At 27.2% G+C, this 18,716-nt stretch overlaps 1 protein-coding gene across 9 annotated transcripts in view; it reads left to right on the forward strand.

The window, feature by feature from the left end:
• Positions 1 to 18,716, forward strand: part of LOC107437533 (voltage-dependent calcium channel subunit alpha-2/delta-3) — a 346,295-nt gene that overhangs the window by 253,850 nt on the left and 73,729 nt on the right. For all 9 annotated transcript variants that reach the window (XM_087155322.1, XM_087155314.1, XM_087155315.1 and 6 more), the window contains 5 exons: positions 936 to 1,046; positions 3,332 to 3,391; positions 6,216 to 6,363; positions 11,721 to 11,852; positions 11,958 to 12,018. In XM_087155322.1, coding sequence (XP_087011448.1) covers positions 936 to 1,046; positions 3,332 to 3,391; positions 6,216 to 6,363; positions 11,721 to 11,852; positions 11,958 to 12,018 — 512 coding nt within the window. The remainder of the gene's footprint in view (positions 1 to 935; positions 1,047 to 3,331; positions 3,392 to 6,215; positions 6,364 to 11,720; positions 11,853 to 11,957; positions 12,019 to 18,716) is intronic.

The raw sequence follows: 18,716 nt of genomic DNA on the forward strand, positions 1-18,716 counted from the left end.
AGACTAAATTTATCCCGAAGAAGAAAAAAAACTTTAGAATTTCTTTTTGGAGAATGGAAATCGATTCTTTTCATCACGATACTTTAGCTCACTTTACGCAATACTAGTGCTCTGAAATCAGTTCAAAGCAGGTGTGGAGACATATTTTTGGCAATTTAAAAACATAGATTGGTCGAAAAAGTAAAAATTTAAGGAAAATTTATTTTATTTTACAGAGTTTCATATTAAAAATAAATGCATTGTTTTTAGTCTTAAGCCATATGTTTAACTCTTTTTCTTCATTAAAATCATCAAAGAAAATAAAACAACCGTCTGTTTAAAAAATAATTTGAGATCTTGTGAATTGAGTTTCTAAAATAATATAATAGAAAGATACGTGTATTTAAGTTTGTTTTATAACTTAAAAATATCATTAATATATTAAAAATCATTAATAATTACTCATGAATCTTTCCAGAGTTTTCAGAAAGTTACATTAAAAAAAAATAGACTAATACAGTAAAGCAAACATTGTAATAAATAAGGACACTATTTAAGTTTCATTGACAGTCCTTACAGTTGGTCTTCATGCGACTCTTTTGTACCCCGACGTACAAGTCCAGCCAGACTCCATGACTCAATTCAAGCTTGTACTATCAAAGTTATTAAAAGCATGTGATATCTTTTCATGTGACCCTTTTTCTTTTAGAGCCGTATAAAAGATGTAAGCCACATTTTCGTTACATGGAGAGGAAAACCTCCCATTGTAAACCTGCAAGGGGACCTTAACCCATGGACTACCACTGAGGATTTTTTACGTCAGCGGAAATCATAGTGACCAGCCATTGCTGGGTTTCGAACCCGAGTCACCTCATTCACCCTTGCTACTATTTAAATATTATTCAGTCTCTTAAATTGTTTGTATTACTTTCAATTAATTCTACTTTTTATTTCAGAATTTTAAAAATCTTGGTGCTGCTCCTGAATGGGTAGACGCAAATAAAATGTTAAGTGATATGAGGGAAGAAGTAGAAACTATGATGAGCTGGAAAGCTGATGCCATAACGGTACGAATTTCAAATTATTTTTCCTTTAAAAATCTCTCTTTTTTTCTCAACCATAAGAAAAGCTTAACTTTGGCCATTTTGTGTTTTAATCCATTAATTCCAAATTCATAATTTTTTTTAAAAGTTTGCATATTGAAATATAATGTTTTAGAATCAACAGGTGTATCATTAAAAAATATCTGGTATGATTATTTTTAAAGTCAAAAAACTCAAAAATTTAGAGATTCCAAAAACTTTTTAAAATTTAAATTTGGTAGGTATAGATTCCCAGAAAAAAAGGTTTTCTCACTAATGTATTTTTTTTCTCTAAATTCAAATCGATGTATTAATTAATGAATAAACAGTTACACTTCTCTTTTCGAACTTGCGAAACACTTTCTTTCCAACCATACTTAAAATTAAAAAAAAAAGGCCTCAATGCTATTAAATACGAGTACATCGTATTCGCTAAATATGAGTACATCGTATCATTCATTAACTTTATAACCCATACAAAAATTTTTTAGACTTATTCATTGCACCGTGTCAACAGCTTACTTAGAATGCATAATACGATTCTTCTCTGTTGCAGTACAACCGATTTTAATTCGCATAACAAATATAACATTCCACTCAACTCATAAATTTCTTAAAAATTAATACTTAAAATTTTTCGCCAAATAAAAATTTTTCGCCAAATTTTTGTCGAAAGAAAACAATTTCTTTTAGCTTTTTTCACCCTCCTAAGAAGAAACACATTTTTACATCAATGCAGTCAAACCAATCACTAAACTCTGTTGCAAGTTAAGAAAAAAATCATTATACCTATGGGTTTTATCTAAGTGCACGCCAATTGGATGCCAAACTGACAGCGCAAACATTGATCAACATCGTCAACTCTTGAAACGACGTAGCATAGCCTTCTTTTTTCTTGCTTTCTTAAATCGTGTGAAATGAGGAAAATAAAACTTATTGAATAATCAATTTACAAGTAATAAGAATTAATAAAAATGATATCTAAAATCGTAAAAAATATACGTATTTATGTTAGCATTAAAAAAAATTGATGACAGAACAATAAATATTGTTTCTTTTGCAAAAGATTTTCTGATAAAGCGAAACAAAAGTAAAAATTCTCTATCTCGCATTTGATTTGCTAAGGGAATGTCAGCATAATACGCGCTTTTTTTAGTAGTCTAATCAAATTCAGTGCTCTTGCAACTTCATATAATTGTGTAAAAAAATAATTTTAAAAAAATGAATGTTCTTTTTTATCGAAATATGTCACCGAGTGTAGGATTCCAGTAAAACTACGAAACTGTAACTTTTCTTTAGTAACTCTATGATATATATCGTAAAAGATAGCATGAATTAAATTTCTGTCTGACGTATTTAACTTTTCAAAACTTTTATATTATTTTGAAAGCATATTTGTATAATTTGATAATAAAATAAACCGGAACAATATGCCGTCGCGGAAGGTTACTTAAATCCTTTACTGCAATAGTCTTTTCTTAACTTGCAACGGAGTATAATAATAAGACCAATCTCTCAAATAGTTTGATAAAGTCACCAGCAAATGTTTACTATTTGAGCAAATATAACGAATATAATGGAACAGGCATGTTCCTTTACTGGGCATAGATTTCCCAGTGAATGAGCAGTATGTGTTAATATGTTGACACTTTTATTTTCAATTCATGATTACAAAACAAAAAGTTAACATTTTCCAAGTATTTATATGTTATAATTTCAAGAATAGGCTTGATTTTAAATATTTGTATGGCTTATAAATTCATAAAGAGCATTAAGAAATAACCAAAATTAAGTGTTCCTTTACTGGGTGTTCATTCACTGGTAAAAGCTGTTCCTTCACTGGGTCTTCTTACTACTCGTTATTTGAACCTCCAAAACTTTAAAACAATATTATGTAAGTCCTCTAATTTTTTTTACATAATTTGCAATTAGTAACAAATATGTTGACGCTGTCATTTAACTAAAATTACGAATTTTGAAATTAATATGATTTTTTAAAAGGCAAGCGAAGCTTAAGTGTTCCTTCACTGGTTAGTTTACCCTATCTCTATTATTTTTGGAACACATCCAGAAAAATGTTTTAAATAACAAAATGTGCAAGTTTTCAATGAAATTTATTTCTCATTCCTAATTTTTATAAAACTTACTCATATTATCTGAAGAAACAGTTCATATTATATTTTTTATAGTTTTGAGTAAGTGTGTAAATTGTATTCATAGTCTTTAAATAATCAATCAGTTTGTCTAATATTGTGAATTTGTTTTTGTAGAGAATACGGGATGCAGCAGAAATTGCAGTCATGGGACATAACTATGAGCCAGAAATTAAAGTAAGTATGGTTTTATGAATTAAAATTTAATTATTATTTACGCTTCAAAATAATTGATCCACCTCTATGCTATTAGATTACTAAGTGATTATATTGAATTACTAAGTGATCTCTTTATCATTTGAAAAATAAGTTTTAGAATATTCTTTTATGTAATTTAGTGGATTTGTAAAAGTATTTTATTCCAATGGCCATATTTGTCTCATTAAATATTTCATATAAAGCAAAGCAATTGATAAAAACATTTGTGATAGGTGGAATAAATTGTAGAGTTTAATTTAATCTTTATTTTTTGTCAACATTAGTTCCTTTACTGTTATCTTCAATCTTCAAAAGAGACTTAACATCGTATTAAAAAGCATTGAATTTGGACAATTTGGAACTCATATAAAATAGGTTTTCTTATCAAGATCGGTCTTCTGATATAGCATTGAAACAGTATATATTTATTTAATTTAAAAAAACTAAAATTATAAAAACAATGAAAAAACAAATCAATATGATTTATTCTCCAGAAAATCTGAAATAAAAAATATGTTAAATATCTTAAGTTATTTAGTCCACATATACCTATATTTTAAAGATATCTTCAGATCATACTTTGAAAATTTTCTTCAGATTATATTTTGAAGATTTTCTTCAGATTATTTTTTGAAGATTTTCTTCAGATTACATTTTGAAGATTTTCTTCAGATTCTATTCTGAAGATTTTCTTCAGATTCTATTCTTAAGATTATCTTAAGTTATTTGGCCCACGTAAACCTAAATCTTAAGTTTATATTTTGAAGATTTTCTTCAGATTATTTTCTTAAGATTTTCTTCAGAAAATATTCTTAAGAAAATCTTAAGAATGAGTGGGCCAATTAATTTAAGATATTCTTAAGAATTTTTTTTAAGAAATTAAGATTCTTTTTAGTGGGATTGGCGTAAAATAAAGATACCTGTTAAAAAACATTTCTGTTTCGATTCTTGTATCAAAAGATCTATCATCTTCTGAGATCTAGATCTTCTCTAGGTCTAAGACTGAATATTTACGGAGTTCAACATTGAAAGATAAAGATGAGTTGCAACAGCTGTTTTAAATAACACTTTGTGACGGTTACAATATAAAACCATATACTACACAAAATGAAACAGTTCATGTCCTAGTAATCTTGGAATATTTCGTATAAATGGGTTATATAAAACAAATATTTCTCTATACTTCTTTTCCAATGCTTGACTTATAAGGTCAACTTTCATTTGAGTTAGGTCAAAACAAGGTGGATCATAACAGCTGTTTTAAGATAGGTCGTAGTATCTGTTTTAAAATGACACCTTGTAACTGTTACGGTAAAGAACCATATCTGTTACAAAAGAAAATGTTCAGGTTTAGTAACCATGAAATTATTTCATGTTAGAAAGAAGACCATAGCAGATGCAGATAAGTGTCTAGTCTCAGATTAATAGATAAAACCATTCTAATACTGCATTTTCCATTGGACTTCTTTCCACATGATATTAGGCCTGTTCCAAGTGGTTATACTTAAAATGAAGGTCAGGGGAAAGATTTTATGTCCATTAAATGACGATTGTATAGCCATCTGCTGCATCTTGGGGATAACTAAGTTCTGACAAATCAATGTGGAAAATTAGTTTTATTGAGTGAAAAAGTTTTTATTGAGTGAATTCAAAGAAAAGCTTTTTTTGTCTACCTTTAATTTAAGATGTCGTTTCTTCATCCGCAAGAAAAAATAATCATAATAAAAAATCTATTCCCTATAAAAAAAATCAATTTCTTTGCCTTTCATTGAAAATTCTATTTTATTAACAGAATAAAGTTAGTGTTTCTTAAGTTCCTAATTATTTGAATTTTTTAAAACAATTACTTTAAAACGTAACTAATTTTTTACCACCGGTTTTTTAAAATAATCATTTAAATACATTATTTAAACTATTGCTCGGAGAGTATCATTATTATCATAATTATCAATTAGGTATTCGTAATTTGAATATTCCTCCTAAGCTCTGGAAACAGTGAAGAGTAAGGTAAAATAATGCAGTACATATTTCAAACTAGTAGAAAGAAAGTATTTATCATTACTAACTTAACTATAAATTATCTTATCGTTTTAAGTCAACTAAAAACGTCATTTTATTTATCATTCTCATAGCTATATGCAGTGATATTAATATAGTTTTCAAACACGTTCTTTTGAACAACAAAATAAATTGTTTACGGAAACTAGACTAAATTCATAATTATGCATTTTTGTAATTTATTAAACTAGACAAATTCTTAAAATATGCAAATGTAATATTAAATTTCTCTAAGTTTTTAAACCAACTTTGCACAGAGTGATGTCTTGTGTAAAATTTATTTAATTTTGTATATAATGATGGATTCTTTATAACAGCCATTATTTAATAAATTCAGAATTGTTGAAAGCATATGCTGTCTATATAGGCACGGTTTATTCAGTTAATGATTTCTAATAGCATGTGCTGAAAAATATTCATAAATTTTAAAATTTGTAAAAAAAATAATTATTGTTAAATAATATTTAATTTAGTTTTATTTATGGCATGTGCTGGATAAAACTCATATACTGTGTACTGGGTTATATTTAATCAGGTTTAATGAAGATATCTATCTTACGGAAATGACAACCCGCTTGCTAAAACAAAATATTGCTTTTAAGAGTCATATTTAGAGTGTTTTAAGTCTGAAACTAAACTTTTATTGAAGAACCGTGTGATTTGGAAATGCAAAATTGTAATGGCTGGTTAAATAATTTTTATTATGAGCTTAACTTCTTAAAAGTATTATTTTTTTTCCATTTAGCTGGACTACATTAATGCAAAATCACCCTTTGTAAAAGAAGGCAAAGAATACAAGCCTATAGAGTTTTATTCGCATAGAAATTTTGATGATGTTCCAATTAATACAAAATATAGTGTTGTCCATGTACCTACAAATGTATTTGATCAATGTAAGTATGCCTTAAAGAAGTTTTAGTCTATTCAAAAGTTTTTTTTGCGTTTTTATCTCCGTATGAAATCAGTTTTTATATGTTTGGAGGAAAAAAAATTAGCTTGAAATGAAAAGTCTAACAGATTGCTCTAACGTATAGTATTGCACGGTTGCCTAATACTTATGGTACTATATCAGACATCATTTTCTATTAGACATTATTCAAATATTATGTTGCATGTTACGAATTTTCTTTATTATTACTAAAATTGATCTCAGGGTATTCTTTAATGACAGTACTTTATCAGTATTTTAAGAATTCCTTTAAAAAATGTAAGGAAAAATATTTACATTACGGAACACAAATTGATATATCAACGAGAGTAATAAATAGAAATCTTATCAAAGTCTAATAAACCATTTATGAGGAAGCTGGAATAAAAACATCGAAATCTGTTTGACTGCTAGATCAAACGCAGAGGAATTAAAAAACATTTCTTAAGAAATAATGAGGAAAATAATAAAATAATGAAGAAATAATAAAGAAAATTTCGGATATATAACCTTATTTTTTCCAGACATTTAATAAAAAAATTAAACCATTAAATTAAACAATTAATAAGCTATTTAATAAACCATTTATGAGGAAACCGGAATAAAACATCTAAAACGGCTTGATTGCTGGATCAGAGTTTGATGTCAGATATAATACCATGACACCATAATACCATAATACCATCATATAATATCATGATGCCTGATATAATACCATAATAAGGATTAATGGATCAAACACAGAGGAATTAAAAAAAAGTCGCTTAAGACTTTCTTGTGGCAGAAGAAAATGTTATTTTAGGAAAAATATTTTCAAAATATTATTTATTACTTCCAGATGATATAAAAACAGAACTTTTATACATGCGGGAAATATGAGAAAAATTTTATTTTTACTCCACCCGATTAGAATCTGAATGACAAAGCTATTTGTCTACAGTCCAACATTCTGCATGATTGGTTTGAAGAACCTTCTAGAAAATTCTATCGATGGATTTGGCTATGCAAATTGACCAACATGATTCCTATCAAATGCTTCTGAGTCTGTCTATTCTTGTCTGTAGAAAACTCTGTTGCAAAAAATTCAGTTATCGCAACACGTTTGCTATTATGGATGGCCATCGAGTCTGTCCAGATACGTGGAGTCAAAGCCACTTCAAGTTGCTGTGCTCCGCCTAACAAGAAAAGATCGTCAAACAGAAAAACAGAAGGGATCTCGTGATTTAAAGCATTTCAGAGTAATATAGTTTAAATTACGAATGCAGTAGTCTTAAAAAAAATCTTGCAACAAGGGCGCCCTGTGATAATCATCCTTAATATATATATATATATATATATATATATATATATATATATATATATATATATATATATATATATATATATATATAATATACATGGTTTATATAGAATCCTTTAAATGTATATGAAGTAAAAATGTTTTATAACTCTGATTATTTATTAGACTGTGACTATATAAAGGTATAAAGGAGGATTTAAAATAGACAAAAACCAGTACATTTGTCTAGTGATATTAAAATGGGTTAATCTCCTAAAGTTCCATCCTTTTAAGAACATTTTAATCCCTTATATGTTCTTAATCATGATTGGTTCAAGATTTAATTTCTTTTTAACTTCTAATTTAATTACTGCATAATGCAATTAATATAGAATATTCTGTTTTTGCAAAATTCAATTACATTTATGTGTTTATCGTTTTTTTTCTTCTTAAAAAGCTAAAGAAAAACGTATTTAGAAATAAATAATATAACTATTAATTTCATAATATTAAACTTTTAATTTTAAAATAAGAAAATAACTTTACACAATATCCATAAATATAGCAAAATTTGGCTATTTATGATATTCATTGTCCCTGACAATCTCTTGTTTTGTTCCTGATAGAATTTATATTAAAGAAAATGAATTCTTTTTTTTTTACCTATAAACATAAAAAGAAATACTTAATTTTGTCAATTAGTAAAAAACCACATTAGTATTTTAATTTTTTTCAAGTTTTCAAAACAAATATGAGATTAAGTTATAGTAGTACACTATAAATGGAATAAAAATATACTATTTACCCATCACAATTATAAATTTTAAAACTATCTGAGAAATATCTTGGGTTATGAAAATTTCAGATTTTACAATTTTGCTTTCAGTAATAGCTACTCTCTTGAAATTGTATTGGAATTAAACATAATTTAAATTGTCAATACAACTTAAAATAATCAAGGTTGAGCTATTGTCCATTTATTATTATAACTAAGTACGTGTTTTGATGAATCATTAGTCATGTGAAAATGTTTGAACCAATAACTTTAAATCTTTGTTTTTTATTTTAAATAAATATTTAAATATATTTTTCTAATGAAGTTGAGAGAAAAAAAGATTTGAGTTGAAAATAACTTTCTTTTTAATTTATTTTTATTATTAATTTAAATGACTTATTCAAATCAAATATAATAGATTTTAAACCAGTCTTGAAGAGAGCTTTTGTGAGACACAATGATATATTAACGATGCATGAAATCATTACATTCTCCTTATGTAGGCCTCTCGTGTACCTTTCATTTTTTTGTTCCTGAAGGCGCTCATATTTATATTAAATAAACTAGCCTTTTTTATGCCCTTTTTTGGATAAGCATATAAAGAAATATTTATTTAAACCATGAAAGGAAAAATATATTAATATTTAAAAGTATTTTTTTCAGCATTTTAATTAAACACTATAATTAATATTAATTTTAGAATATAATTGAAGATATTCTACGCTCTAAACGGTATAAAAAATATACTATTTACATACCGTGATTATTAGAGCAAAAATCTGTAAAAAATATACAGCATCAGATAAAAAAATATCTATTACTGTTTTGTTTTCAAAAATAATTATTCTTTTAAAAATGCAATTCAAATTAAACATAATTAAGTTGTCAACCCAAGCTTAAAATGTTCACGGTCGAGGTAGTATTCATTTATCATTACAATTAAAGATGGTTTTTCAAGAATTTATAGCCTTTAGGGAATTTTTGAATCAATAGCTTTAGATCTTTGTTTCTTATTCAAAATGAGAATTTAAATGCATTTTTCTAATGAAATTGAAGAAAAAAGGGTTTGGAATGAAAATACTTTTCTTTTAGACTCTCTTTTTTCATTAATTTAAATGACTTGTGCGAAATAAAACTTTTAGATTTAAAGCTGGTTTTGAAGAGTGCTTTTGTCATCAAAAGTTAATTTATTTTTCAAAAAAGAATTCCCATACAGTTTGGAAGTTTTCATGAAAAGTTTTTTTATCCTTCTTCAAATTGCACGAAACATTTTTTTTAAAAAATAAAGCGTGAATTACTCTAAAGAATAAGAAATCTTATTTGTTCTCAAAATTAAACCTCAGGATTTGACACCTTAAAATTTATTAAATATATTTTATTGAATTGAAAGAAATCCTTCGGTTCACTTATCCTTTTATAAAATTTTTCCCTTTTTTTAGAAATGCTTAGTTCGATAAAATAAAAACTCTATCTATCGCATTTTTACTTTGTTCAAGAAATATAAAATCACAGCAAAAATTAACATTAACGAAATAATAAAACCAATCTATGAATATTTTATTTCATTTAGCATTTGGCTTTTTATAAAGGAAAAAATTCAACATACATGGAGAATACTACAGTAAAATTACCTTACCGTATTGTAATGATATTTCTAGTAGAAAAAAATTTCTAGTAGTATTAACGATAATTCTGGTAATAAAAATCAAAATATACGATTTTTAAAAAATTCTTTCTGTATTTTTTCCCATTCATAAGGTAACAATTTATCAGAAATTTCAGTCATCAAAACTATAGTTCTTATTGCCACACTTTAAGTAAATAATAAAAACCAAGAAAATTAACGGTATGGTTTTTATATCATGATTTAATGTATCATAATAAAATAGAAAAATTTTGCTTCAGCAAAAATTATCGAACTTTTTGGTGTTCCCATAGAGCCAAAAAACACGGTAATTTTTACCATATTCTGTTAGGATTGAACATAGATTTTGTCTCAGTGTGCGTTATAATTCGTTCAGAAAGGATGAGTGCTATTTGTCCAATACTAAACTTTATATATTTTATTTACAAATACTTTTTTTTATAAGAAACAATTACAGAAATCTATGTTTTAATTTCATTATCCTGAAACATTAAGTTCATAAATATAAAATATTGGCGAATAGTAGTAATGTGGCAAATTTTTTGTCACAAAAAGTACTAATTATAATATATATTATCAATAATATATATTATCAATAATAAGTTATTACTATTATAATAAATGATAATTTCAATACGATTAGCGCAGTGACTTAATGCATCGCTCGCTCAACTGGTAAAGATTGCATGTTTGCACGAGAAAATTCGGCCATTAAATCACCGCTCCGTTTTCAATTTTGATCACTGTGCAGGATGATCAAAATAAAAACGTTCCTGGTAGTATACTTTAAAAATATTTGCTGGGCTAGTTCTAACTTGCCCACCCTATGAATGGTTGACCGAATGTAAACAATAAAAAACTTTCTAAAATCGGAAGACATTTTGAAGGTGTATCCCTCAGCTTATGTTATGCTTACGAAGCGATGTGTGAACAAGCTAAATATTCCAGGACGTTTTATTGTGATTTGTGTTTAAATTTACACGTAATTTTACCATTTATAAGAGTTTTCTGTAATTAATAAATTCTAACACATCGTGAACCTAAAACAAACTTAACAAAATTAATATTTCAGCTTAAATAAAGTGTAAAGTTTGCTATGTTTTGTTCTCCCTTATTTGGCTATATTTGTGTAAAATAGTGCCGTTTGCTATATTTAGGGTAGCATCATATCCAGCTTGCGAAGTCTTCCAAATTCATTTGTTGCTTGTTTCTATGTAAGTTAAATTGAAAGAAAGCGTTATATTGAAACCACTACAAGTATGATAATATTGGATGGCGCGTTTTTCCAAGCTTAGGCATAAAAATCAGTCGGAAGTAGAAACTCGGAAATCCTACTTTAAATTTTGACCCCCAGCGCCATCTGCACTTGGCATCCATAGTGAATACACTTGCTTCATAACTTTAAATTGTTATAATAAACCAGATTGCGAGATATATGATCTACCGATACGTTGGCAAAAATTCCATTCGATTTTTAAACTAATAATGATAAATCCTCTATTTTTTTTAACTAATACAGTACTGACCAAACCATTATAATAATTCGATTTTTTTTCTCTGATTTTAAGTTTTCAATGACAATGGCCATGATATCCATATATTTTGTTTGTATTTTCTATTTAGCTTCAGAAGTACTGAATGCCATCAAATGGACAGAAAGTTTATATCACACATTTCTAAATAACCTAAATAGAGATTCATCACTAATATATCAGTTTTTTGGTAGTGCAACTGGTTTCCTGCGGCTCTTTCCAGGTAAAAATTAATTATTGTTTGAAGTTTTAAAATAAGGTGATATTTTTATATGTAGATTTTTAAAACCCTTTTATATAAATCTAATAAAAATATTCTTTTTTTAAGCTATAAAATGGAGAACTCCGCATAGTGGCCCAGACATGTATGATTGTAGAATGCGACCCTGGTAAGAAAAAAAAATCAGAAATTTATACTATTTTTTCAGATTTATTTACACCGAATGAAGAGTAAGCTTTTTCTCAAATTTTTAAAAATTATCTACAAATCCATAGTGTTTTTAATATACATTTCTATTATAAATATAACGAAAAAATATAAGTTGAAAAACGAATATAAATAAAATAATAAATCCGAAATCGTAACACTTTATACAATTATATATATTTTTTAGTAGTAAATGGAACGAATGAAGAGAAATTAAAATTTTTCAGTCAAATCATAAATACGTGATTACCAGTTACGTTTAAGCAAGCAAAAATAAAAAAATAAACCATTACAATTTTCCAATATGTGTTATGACCAAGCATAGAAAACTTTTTATTTTAAGGAACTTCATTAATGAACTTTCATAAATTTTGAAGTAAAATACGGTGATCCCTTATTTTATAATACAATAATTATTGCTTGTACTGGTAGTTTTTTCAATCGTCCCCATCTTATCGGTATTTTAGCAATTTTGATCACACTAAATGAATCATAATTCCCACCGTAAAAATCATAAGCCAATTTTTAAAAGCAAAATTCCAGGCTTTGAAACTAATAAGTTCAAAGTTAGTTTCAGTCAAATAAGAACTATTCTTGAAGATTTAGCCTATTAGCAACAATTTTTACACGTCGTTATCCAAACGCTAACCTATTTGTCTTTACCTCTTAACCCTTAACCTAGCCTTTTTTTCTCAGCAGATGTCCCAAAATGACTGATGATTTGAAAAATTTATTAAAGAAAAAAAAAACTGCAGGAAATCAAAATTTACCATTCTCTACTCTCTGCCTAAGAAACTAGAGATTTGTTCTTAACAAGTTTAAAGATTTAGAACGAAGTTCTACAGATAATTATAAAATATCGGTCTATATAAAGACTGAGATAATTATAAAATATCGGTCTATATAAAGACTGAGATAATTATAAAATATCGGTCTATATAAAGACTGAGATAATTGTAAAATATCGGTCTATATAAAGACTGAGATAATTATAAAATATCGGTCTATATAAAGACTGAGATAATTATAAAATATCGGTCTATATAAAGACTGAGATAATTATAAAATATCGGTCTATATAAAGACTGAGATAATTATAAAATATCATTTTTAAAATACCACCATTTTCAATTTGATGTAGTCTGAAACCACAATTAATCGAAGCTCTTGTAAATAAATTAATAGAAATGGTCTGGCACATAGAAAGAGACATTGTTTTATAGTTTTTCTCAGTTAGTAGTGCAATTTTCTGCCAAATTGTGTGATTCATTTAGAAACTTTGAGAAATAATTCTTAATTCACTGAGTAGAACGCAGCGATGGTGTATAATATCAATTTCCTTATGCTTTTTAATTGCTTTTTCAAATCATTTTTGTCAATTTTCATTTTTTTTTCTCAATTATTTATTAGAATTGTAGATCATTTTTTGAGCCACCGTAAATTAAAACGAACAGAAACTGATAAGATTACTTTTTAATTCTGAATAATAATAAGTCTTGCATGAAGCTCTAGAAAATTTAATTTTTCCAGAGACAATGATTCATAAGTGAGCTTAAATCTAAACTTATCAGACATTGATATAATTTTTTTATTAAATTTAAATAACAATTTTATTTCATTTTAAAAAATTTCTGAAACTCTTTATAAAGTTTGCGAAAAATTCAATAATATAATTGAAGAATTACTGATTCGAAACAATTTTATATTTTATTAGAAAAGAATTTTAAAATCCAACAATATCAATCTTAAAAAAGACCTTAAATTGAAATTATATGCTTTTTATAGAAAAAAAAAGAGCTTTACAATAATAGACAAATTATGATATCTAAGAAGAAAACATTAGAAAAATGGATCAACATAACTTACCAATTTTTCACTTGACAGAATCTTTTTTACTTTCTTCTTCTTAAACTTTTCTTCACGATAATTGCTATTTGATAGTTTTGTTGATAGTTTAGAACTTTTAGTTTTTCCTATTTCTTTTCAAGAAATTATTATACTGGTCTTTAAATTAAGGACAGTTAAATGGTTTTTATAAAAATAAAATCCAAAAATATCAGGTTTTTATTAGATTTCTGAGTTTAGTGTATAAAGTAAATTGAAAATAAAAAGGAATAAAAATAAGACTTTAAGGAAATATGCGAAAGTTCATACAGAGTAGGTTATTACTTTTCAAGTAAAGACAGCTTTAAAAATTTCGCTGTTACTTTATAATAATTTTGTGCATACAGATATAATATTTCGTCATTATTGGATGTATTTTTATCAGTTTTAAAGCTTCGATTGGTACAAAATAAAGATATCGTAGAAGATATAAAGAATATACTAAAGATATCACACTTAAGAATATTGGAAATATTCATGAACTAACGTTAGCGTATGAATCTTAAAATAAATAGTGAAAAGTTACATCAGGTTTCAAAAGTTGAGTTCAAAACAAAAAGTTCAAATGCAAAGTTAAAACTTGAAAAGCAGCAGTTTTGTCTCGTGTATATTAAGATTTATTTACGAAGTACACAAATCTTAAAATTATTATCATTTATTGTTTATTGTATGCATATGAACTTAAATTGAAAAAGAAAAGTCATGGAAAAATCAAACACAGACAACTCAAACACAAACAAACACAATTTGCAAAACTCAAAACTTAAAAGGCAGCAGTTTTGTCTTTTTTATATTTGGAGCTTTATGGAAGTAAACGAATCTTAATAGATTCTTATTATTATTATCCTCGTTTATTGCTATATGTATATTAATTGAACTATTAGTTATGAAATGCCATAAAAAATTAAAGATAGAACATGCAAGTCTCAAAACTTAGAAAACAACAGTTTTGTCTCTTTTTTATTTGCAGCTTTCTTGGAAAAGTTCGAATCTTTATAGATTCTTGATAGATAATATTATTATCATCGTTTATTACTATATGTGTGCATATTAATCTAAAAATAAATGATGAATTGTCCTAGAAAAAATCAAAAGTATATTTTGTAATGCTCAAAACTTGAAAAGCAACTGTTTTGCCGCTTTCATATTTGGTACTTCTTGGAAATATATGAATCTTAATAGATTCTCATTATCATTATTATCATTTATTGCTACATGTATGCATATTTATCTAAAAATTCGTAATGAGATGTCAAAGAAAAGAATCAAAAATAGCAGATTTTACGAAGCTTAAAACTCCAAAATTAAATATTTTTCACCTTTGTTTTTGGGTCAATTGGGGAAATAATATTATATTATTTCAAAATTGTTCAAAATACCTTTTCTATAGCTTTTCTCAATAATAATACATTTAAATTTCTTTAGATTAAAATACATTTCATAAATAAACCCGACATAAAAAGATTTTTAAACGTGATTTTTAAATACCCATCGATCCAACTATGAAATTATATAAATCCTAAAACTCTTTGAAACCATTTAATTCAAATAAAAACACGAGAGGAGATTAAACCTACTCTTGAAATTTATTTCGATTTAGCCCGAAGTATTGTGCTCTAAACATAATTTTATTTCCCCATTTATCGAAAATTTATTTCGAAGTCCTTTATGATTAAAATTCAAGCTCTATCATGACATCTAATCAAAATACCTTTCTTAAGCTTCTTTTGATCTTCGGATAATGTAGTTTAGAATATTTTTCTTCTTTGATTATTTAATGATAAAATAGAATTCCCATTTATAAAGGGAAGAAAATTTGGGATTCATAAACCGCAAAAATTCCCTAAAAAGGGCGCTGTAAAAAGTTCGAACATGTCTTGATGGTTATTTCTATTTTATTTCTGCCCGAGATCTCAGAATATTGGAGAATTATCGGTTTCTCCTAAACCTGTCGTCCGCTCGGGAGAAGAATGGTTAGCGGTTTAACTCCTGCGAATTCATCCCGCTTTATTCTTCGTCCACCCCCAACCAATTCATCCTCGTTCCTAAAATGATCAATATGGAAACATTTTGTCATTGTGACATACAGTCAGCTGCTAGGATATCTAAAAGGCGAACAGGAAACATTGAAAGAGAACTGACTTTACTCTTTTATGCTCTACCTGCTTGTATGATATGGGTTTTAAAAATCATTTTAAGATTCATATTCATTATTTAATTCCTGAGAATTCATCCTGCTTTATTCTTCATCCCACCCCTACAAATTCATTCTCGTTATTTTGACTCTTAAACCTTTAAATTTATTAGTGGTGCAGTGTGATTTTTCCTGTAAATGCCTTGATCTAAAAATTAAGCAAAACATATATTGAAATTATTTTAAATGTCTTGAAATACTAATTAAAAGCGGAATTAAAGCGCGTGAGGTGGTGTGAGTTGAATTGCGTAGAATTGAAAGATATTATCTGATTTGAAATAATAAAAATAAGTAAAAGCGGAATTAAAACATGTGAGGCGGTGGGAGTTAATTTGCATTGAATTGAAATATGTTATCTGACTTGAAATAATAAAAAATAATTAAATGCGGAATTAAAGCACGTGAGGTGGTGGGAGGCGATTTACAATGACTTGAAATATCATATCTGACTTAAATGTAGAGTTTAATACCAGCATGAATCAATTATAACACGCTAACTGTTTTATATTATCTAGGTAAACTTATCAAACGGTGCTACATTATCTATAATTTTTTATTTTAGATAAAACATAATGCTATTGATATTGTGTATAAATTTAGACTTATATTGAATAGTAAAGAATAGAAAATCAAAAATGAAGTAATTATATACAAATAACTTATAAGAAATGTTATACAGAGATTTGTTCTTTATAATTCCATTTTTGTGATTTTGTCGTGCATTTATCATAATGTTTTGTTTAAAATTGTCTGATTTCTTAAGTGGTTATTAAAAACATAATGGCTCTAAAAAAAATTTTATGAAAACTATTTCATTAAAAACGTGATTTAATGCAAATTATGCTTAATGGTATAAACGTAAATATGAAAGTACTCTGAAATAATCAAAAGATAATGAAAATGAAAGAGTGATTGCAAACAAATTAAGTGGTTTAAATGTGACACCTATCATATATTTTTCAGAAAACAATTACTGATCCACCATTTCATAACTTCCTGTTAACATTATTCATAGACTCATATTGAACAGTAAAGAAAAAAAAACATTATACGAATATCTAAATTTAATTCATCGGAAATATTAACTGATGCATATGCTACATTAGCCACTGTCGGATTAATTCATATTCAGAACTTGTTCGCATGTATCTCATTTGCTCGCCATTTTATTGTAACAAAACAGTCCTTTAATGCCATCTGACTATTTGTTCGGTAAAGGCATCTGGGTTCACAGTGCCATACATCTGAGAATGCTATCAATCATCTCCAGAAAGAGAGTTTATGGCCCATACCAAGATTAGAGTTTGGATAGAAATTATGAGGTAGACATTGATCTATTGATCTTCAAAACATTCCTCATAAGAAATGATTATTTCTTATTTCTGTCATAATTGACTGAATGTTTGCAAGAGATCGTTTTATTATATGATTTGGAAATACGTTTTCACTTGTGGATTTTTAAAGTAGTGTATGCTGGTTATATTTTTCAAATCTACATTCTGATGACTTTATCTCAAATTTTAGATAGTTTTTTCCCCCAACATGGTTTCAAACAGCTGGAACACTTTGTACACATTATTTTTTTTTGAGAAAAATAAATCAACAAAACAATTTGAAATCGACTTTCAAGATAATAACCATTTTTAACCGTGTATTTATTTATTGAAAAAGTTAAACTATGAATAACAGCAACATGAGAAAATTTGGCTCATCATTGAAAGATAATATCGGAACCTAAAACCATTATGTGGTATAAATTTGCCGCAACTTTTTTAATGCACTAAATCCAACTACTCTTCCGTTCATATTAGAATTGGTTTGGTTTTTGAAGTCCACTAGACTACACTAATAGCGACCATCTAGGATTCGTCTTTAATGATGACCCGAAAATACTCTAGCGCATGAGCGCTACTTTACCACATTCTAGAGTTTGCATCGGAGTACAAATAATGGAAGCAATCACCCGGCCTCCGTACCACGCTTCTCAGCCACACAATGAACTTTTCAAGTTCTGAAAGAATTTTGGACATTATTCGAATTTCGAATTGCGAATTTTGAACCATTAAGAGAACGCTATATCACGTCAAAAACTTTTCATGACATTCTATTTCATCTCTATCCATAACTAAAGTATCGATGAGAGTATCGATTTAAAGAATCGACAAAAAGTGAGTTTAGATAAATCAAGAACAAACCATGAAGTTTCAAATGTTAAAAAAAAATCGTAAAATGCAAACAAATTATCGCAGGATTACTACTATTCCACCCAACTGCGTATTTTTGAGTTATCCTGCCAGGATTTGTTTAAATTTTGTTGTTTTGAAGGGGGGAAAATTAACAATTGTAACTTCCTGGTTTACTCTGTGTTTCCCTAAACTCTCTTTTTTCTAAAATTTAAAGATACCAATAGAGATGAACTCCCTCTTAAGATACGATCGAAAAAAAGCAGTGCAATCAAATACCCAGCCAGGGGAATCGAACTTAGGTTCAAGATAAGGCTAAAATACACCAACTGGTTAGGCAGTCTGTTCAAGTTAAAGCATAGTATCATTAGTGTGATACAGCACTGTCCAAATACCAAT

Source organism: Parasteatoda tepidariorum, chromosome 11 (genome assembly GCF_982258835.1).
Source record: "Parasteatoda tepidariorum strain Cologne lab strain chromosome 11, Ptep-v5.0, whole genome shotgun sequence".
Classification (NCBI taxonomy): Eukaryota; Metazoa; Arthropoda; class Arachnida; order Araneae; family Theridiidae; genus Parasteatoda; species Parasteatoda tepidariorum.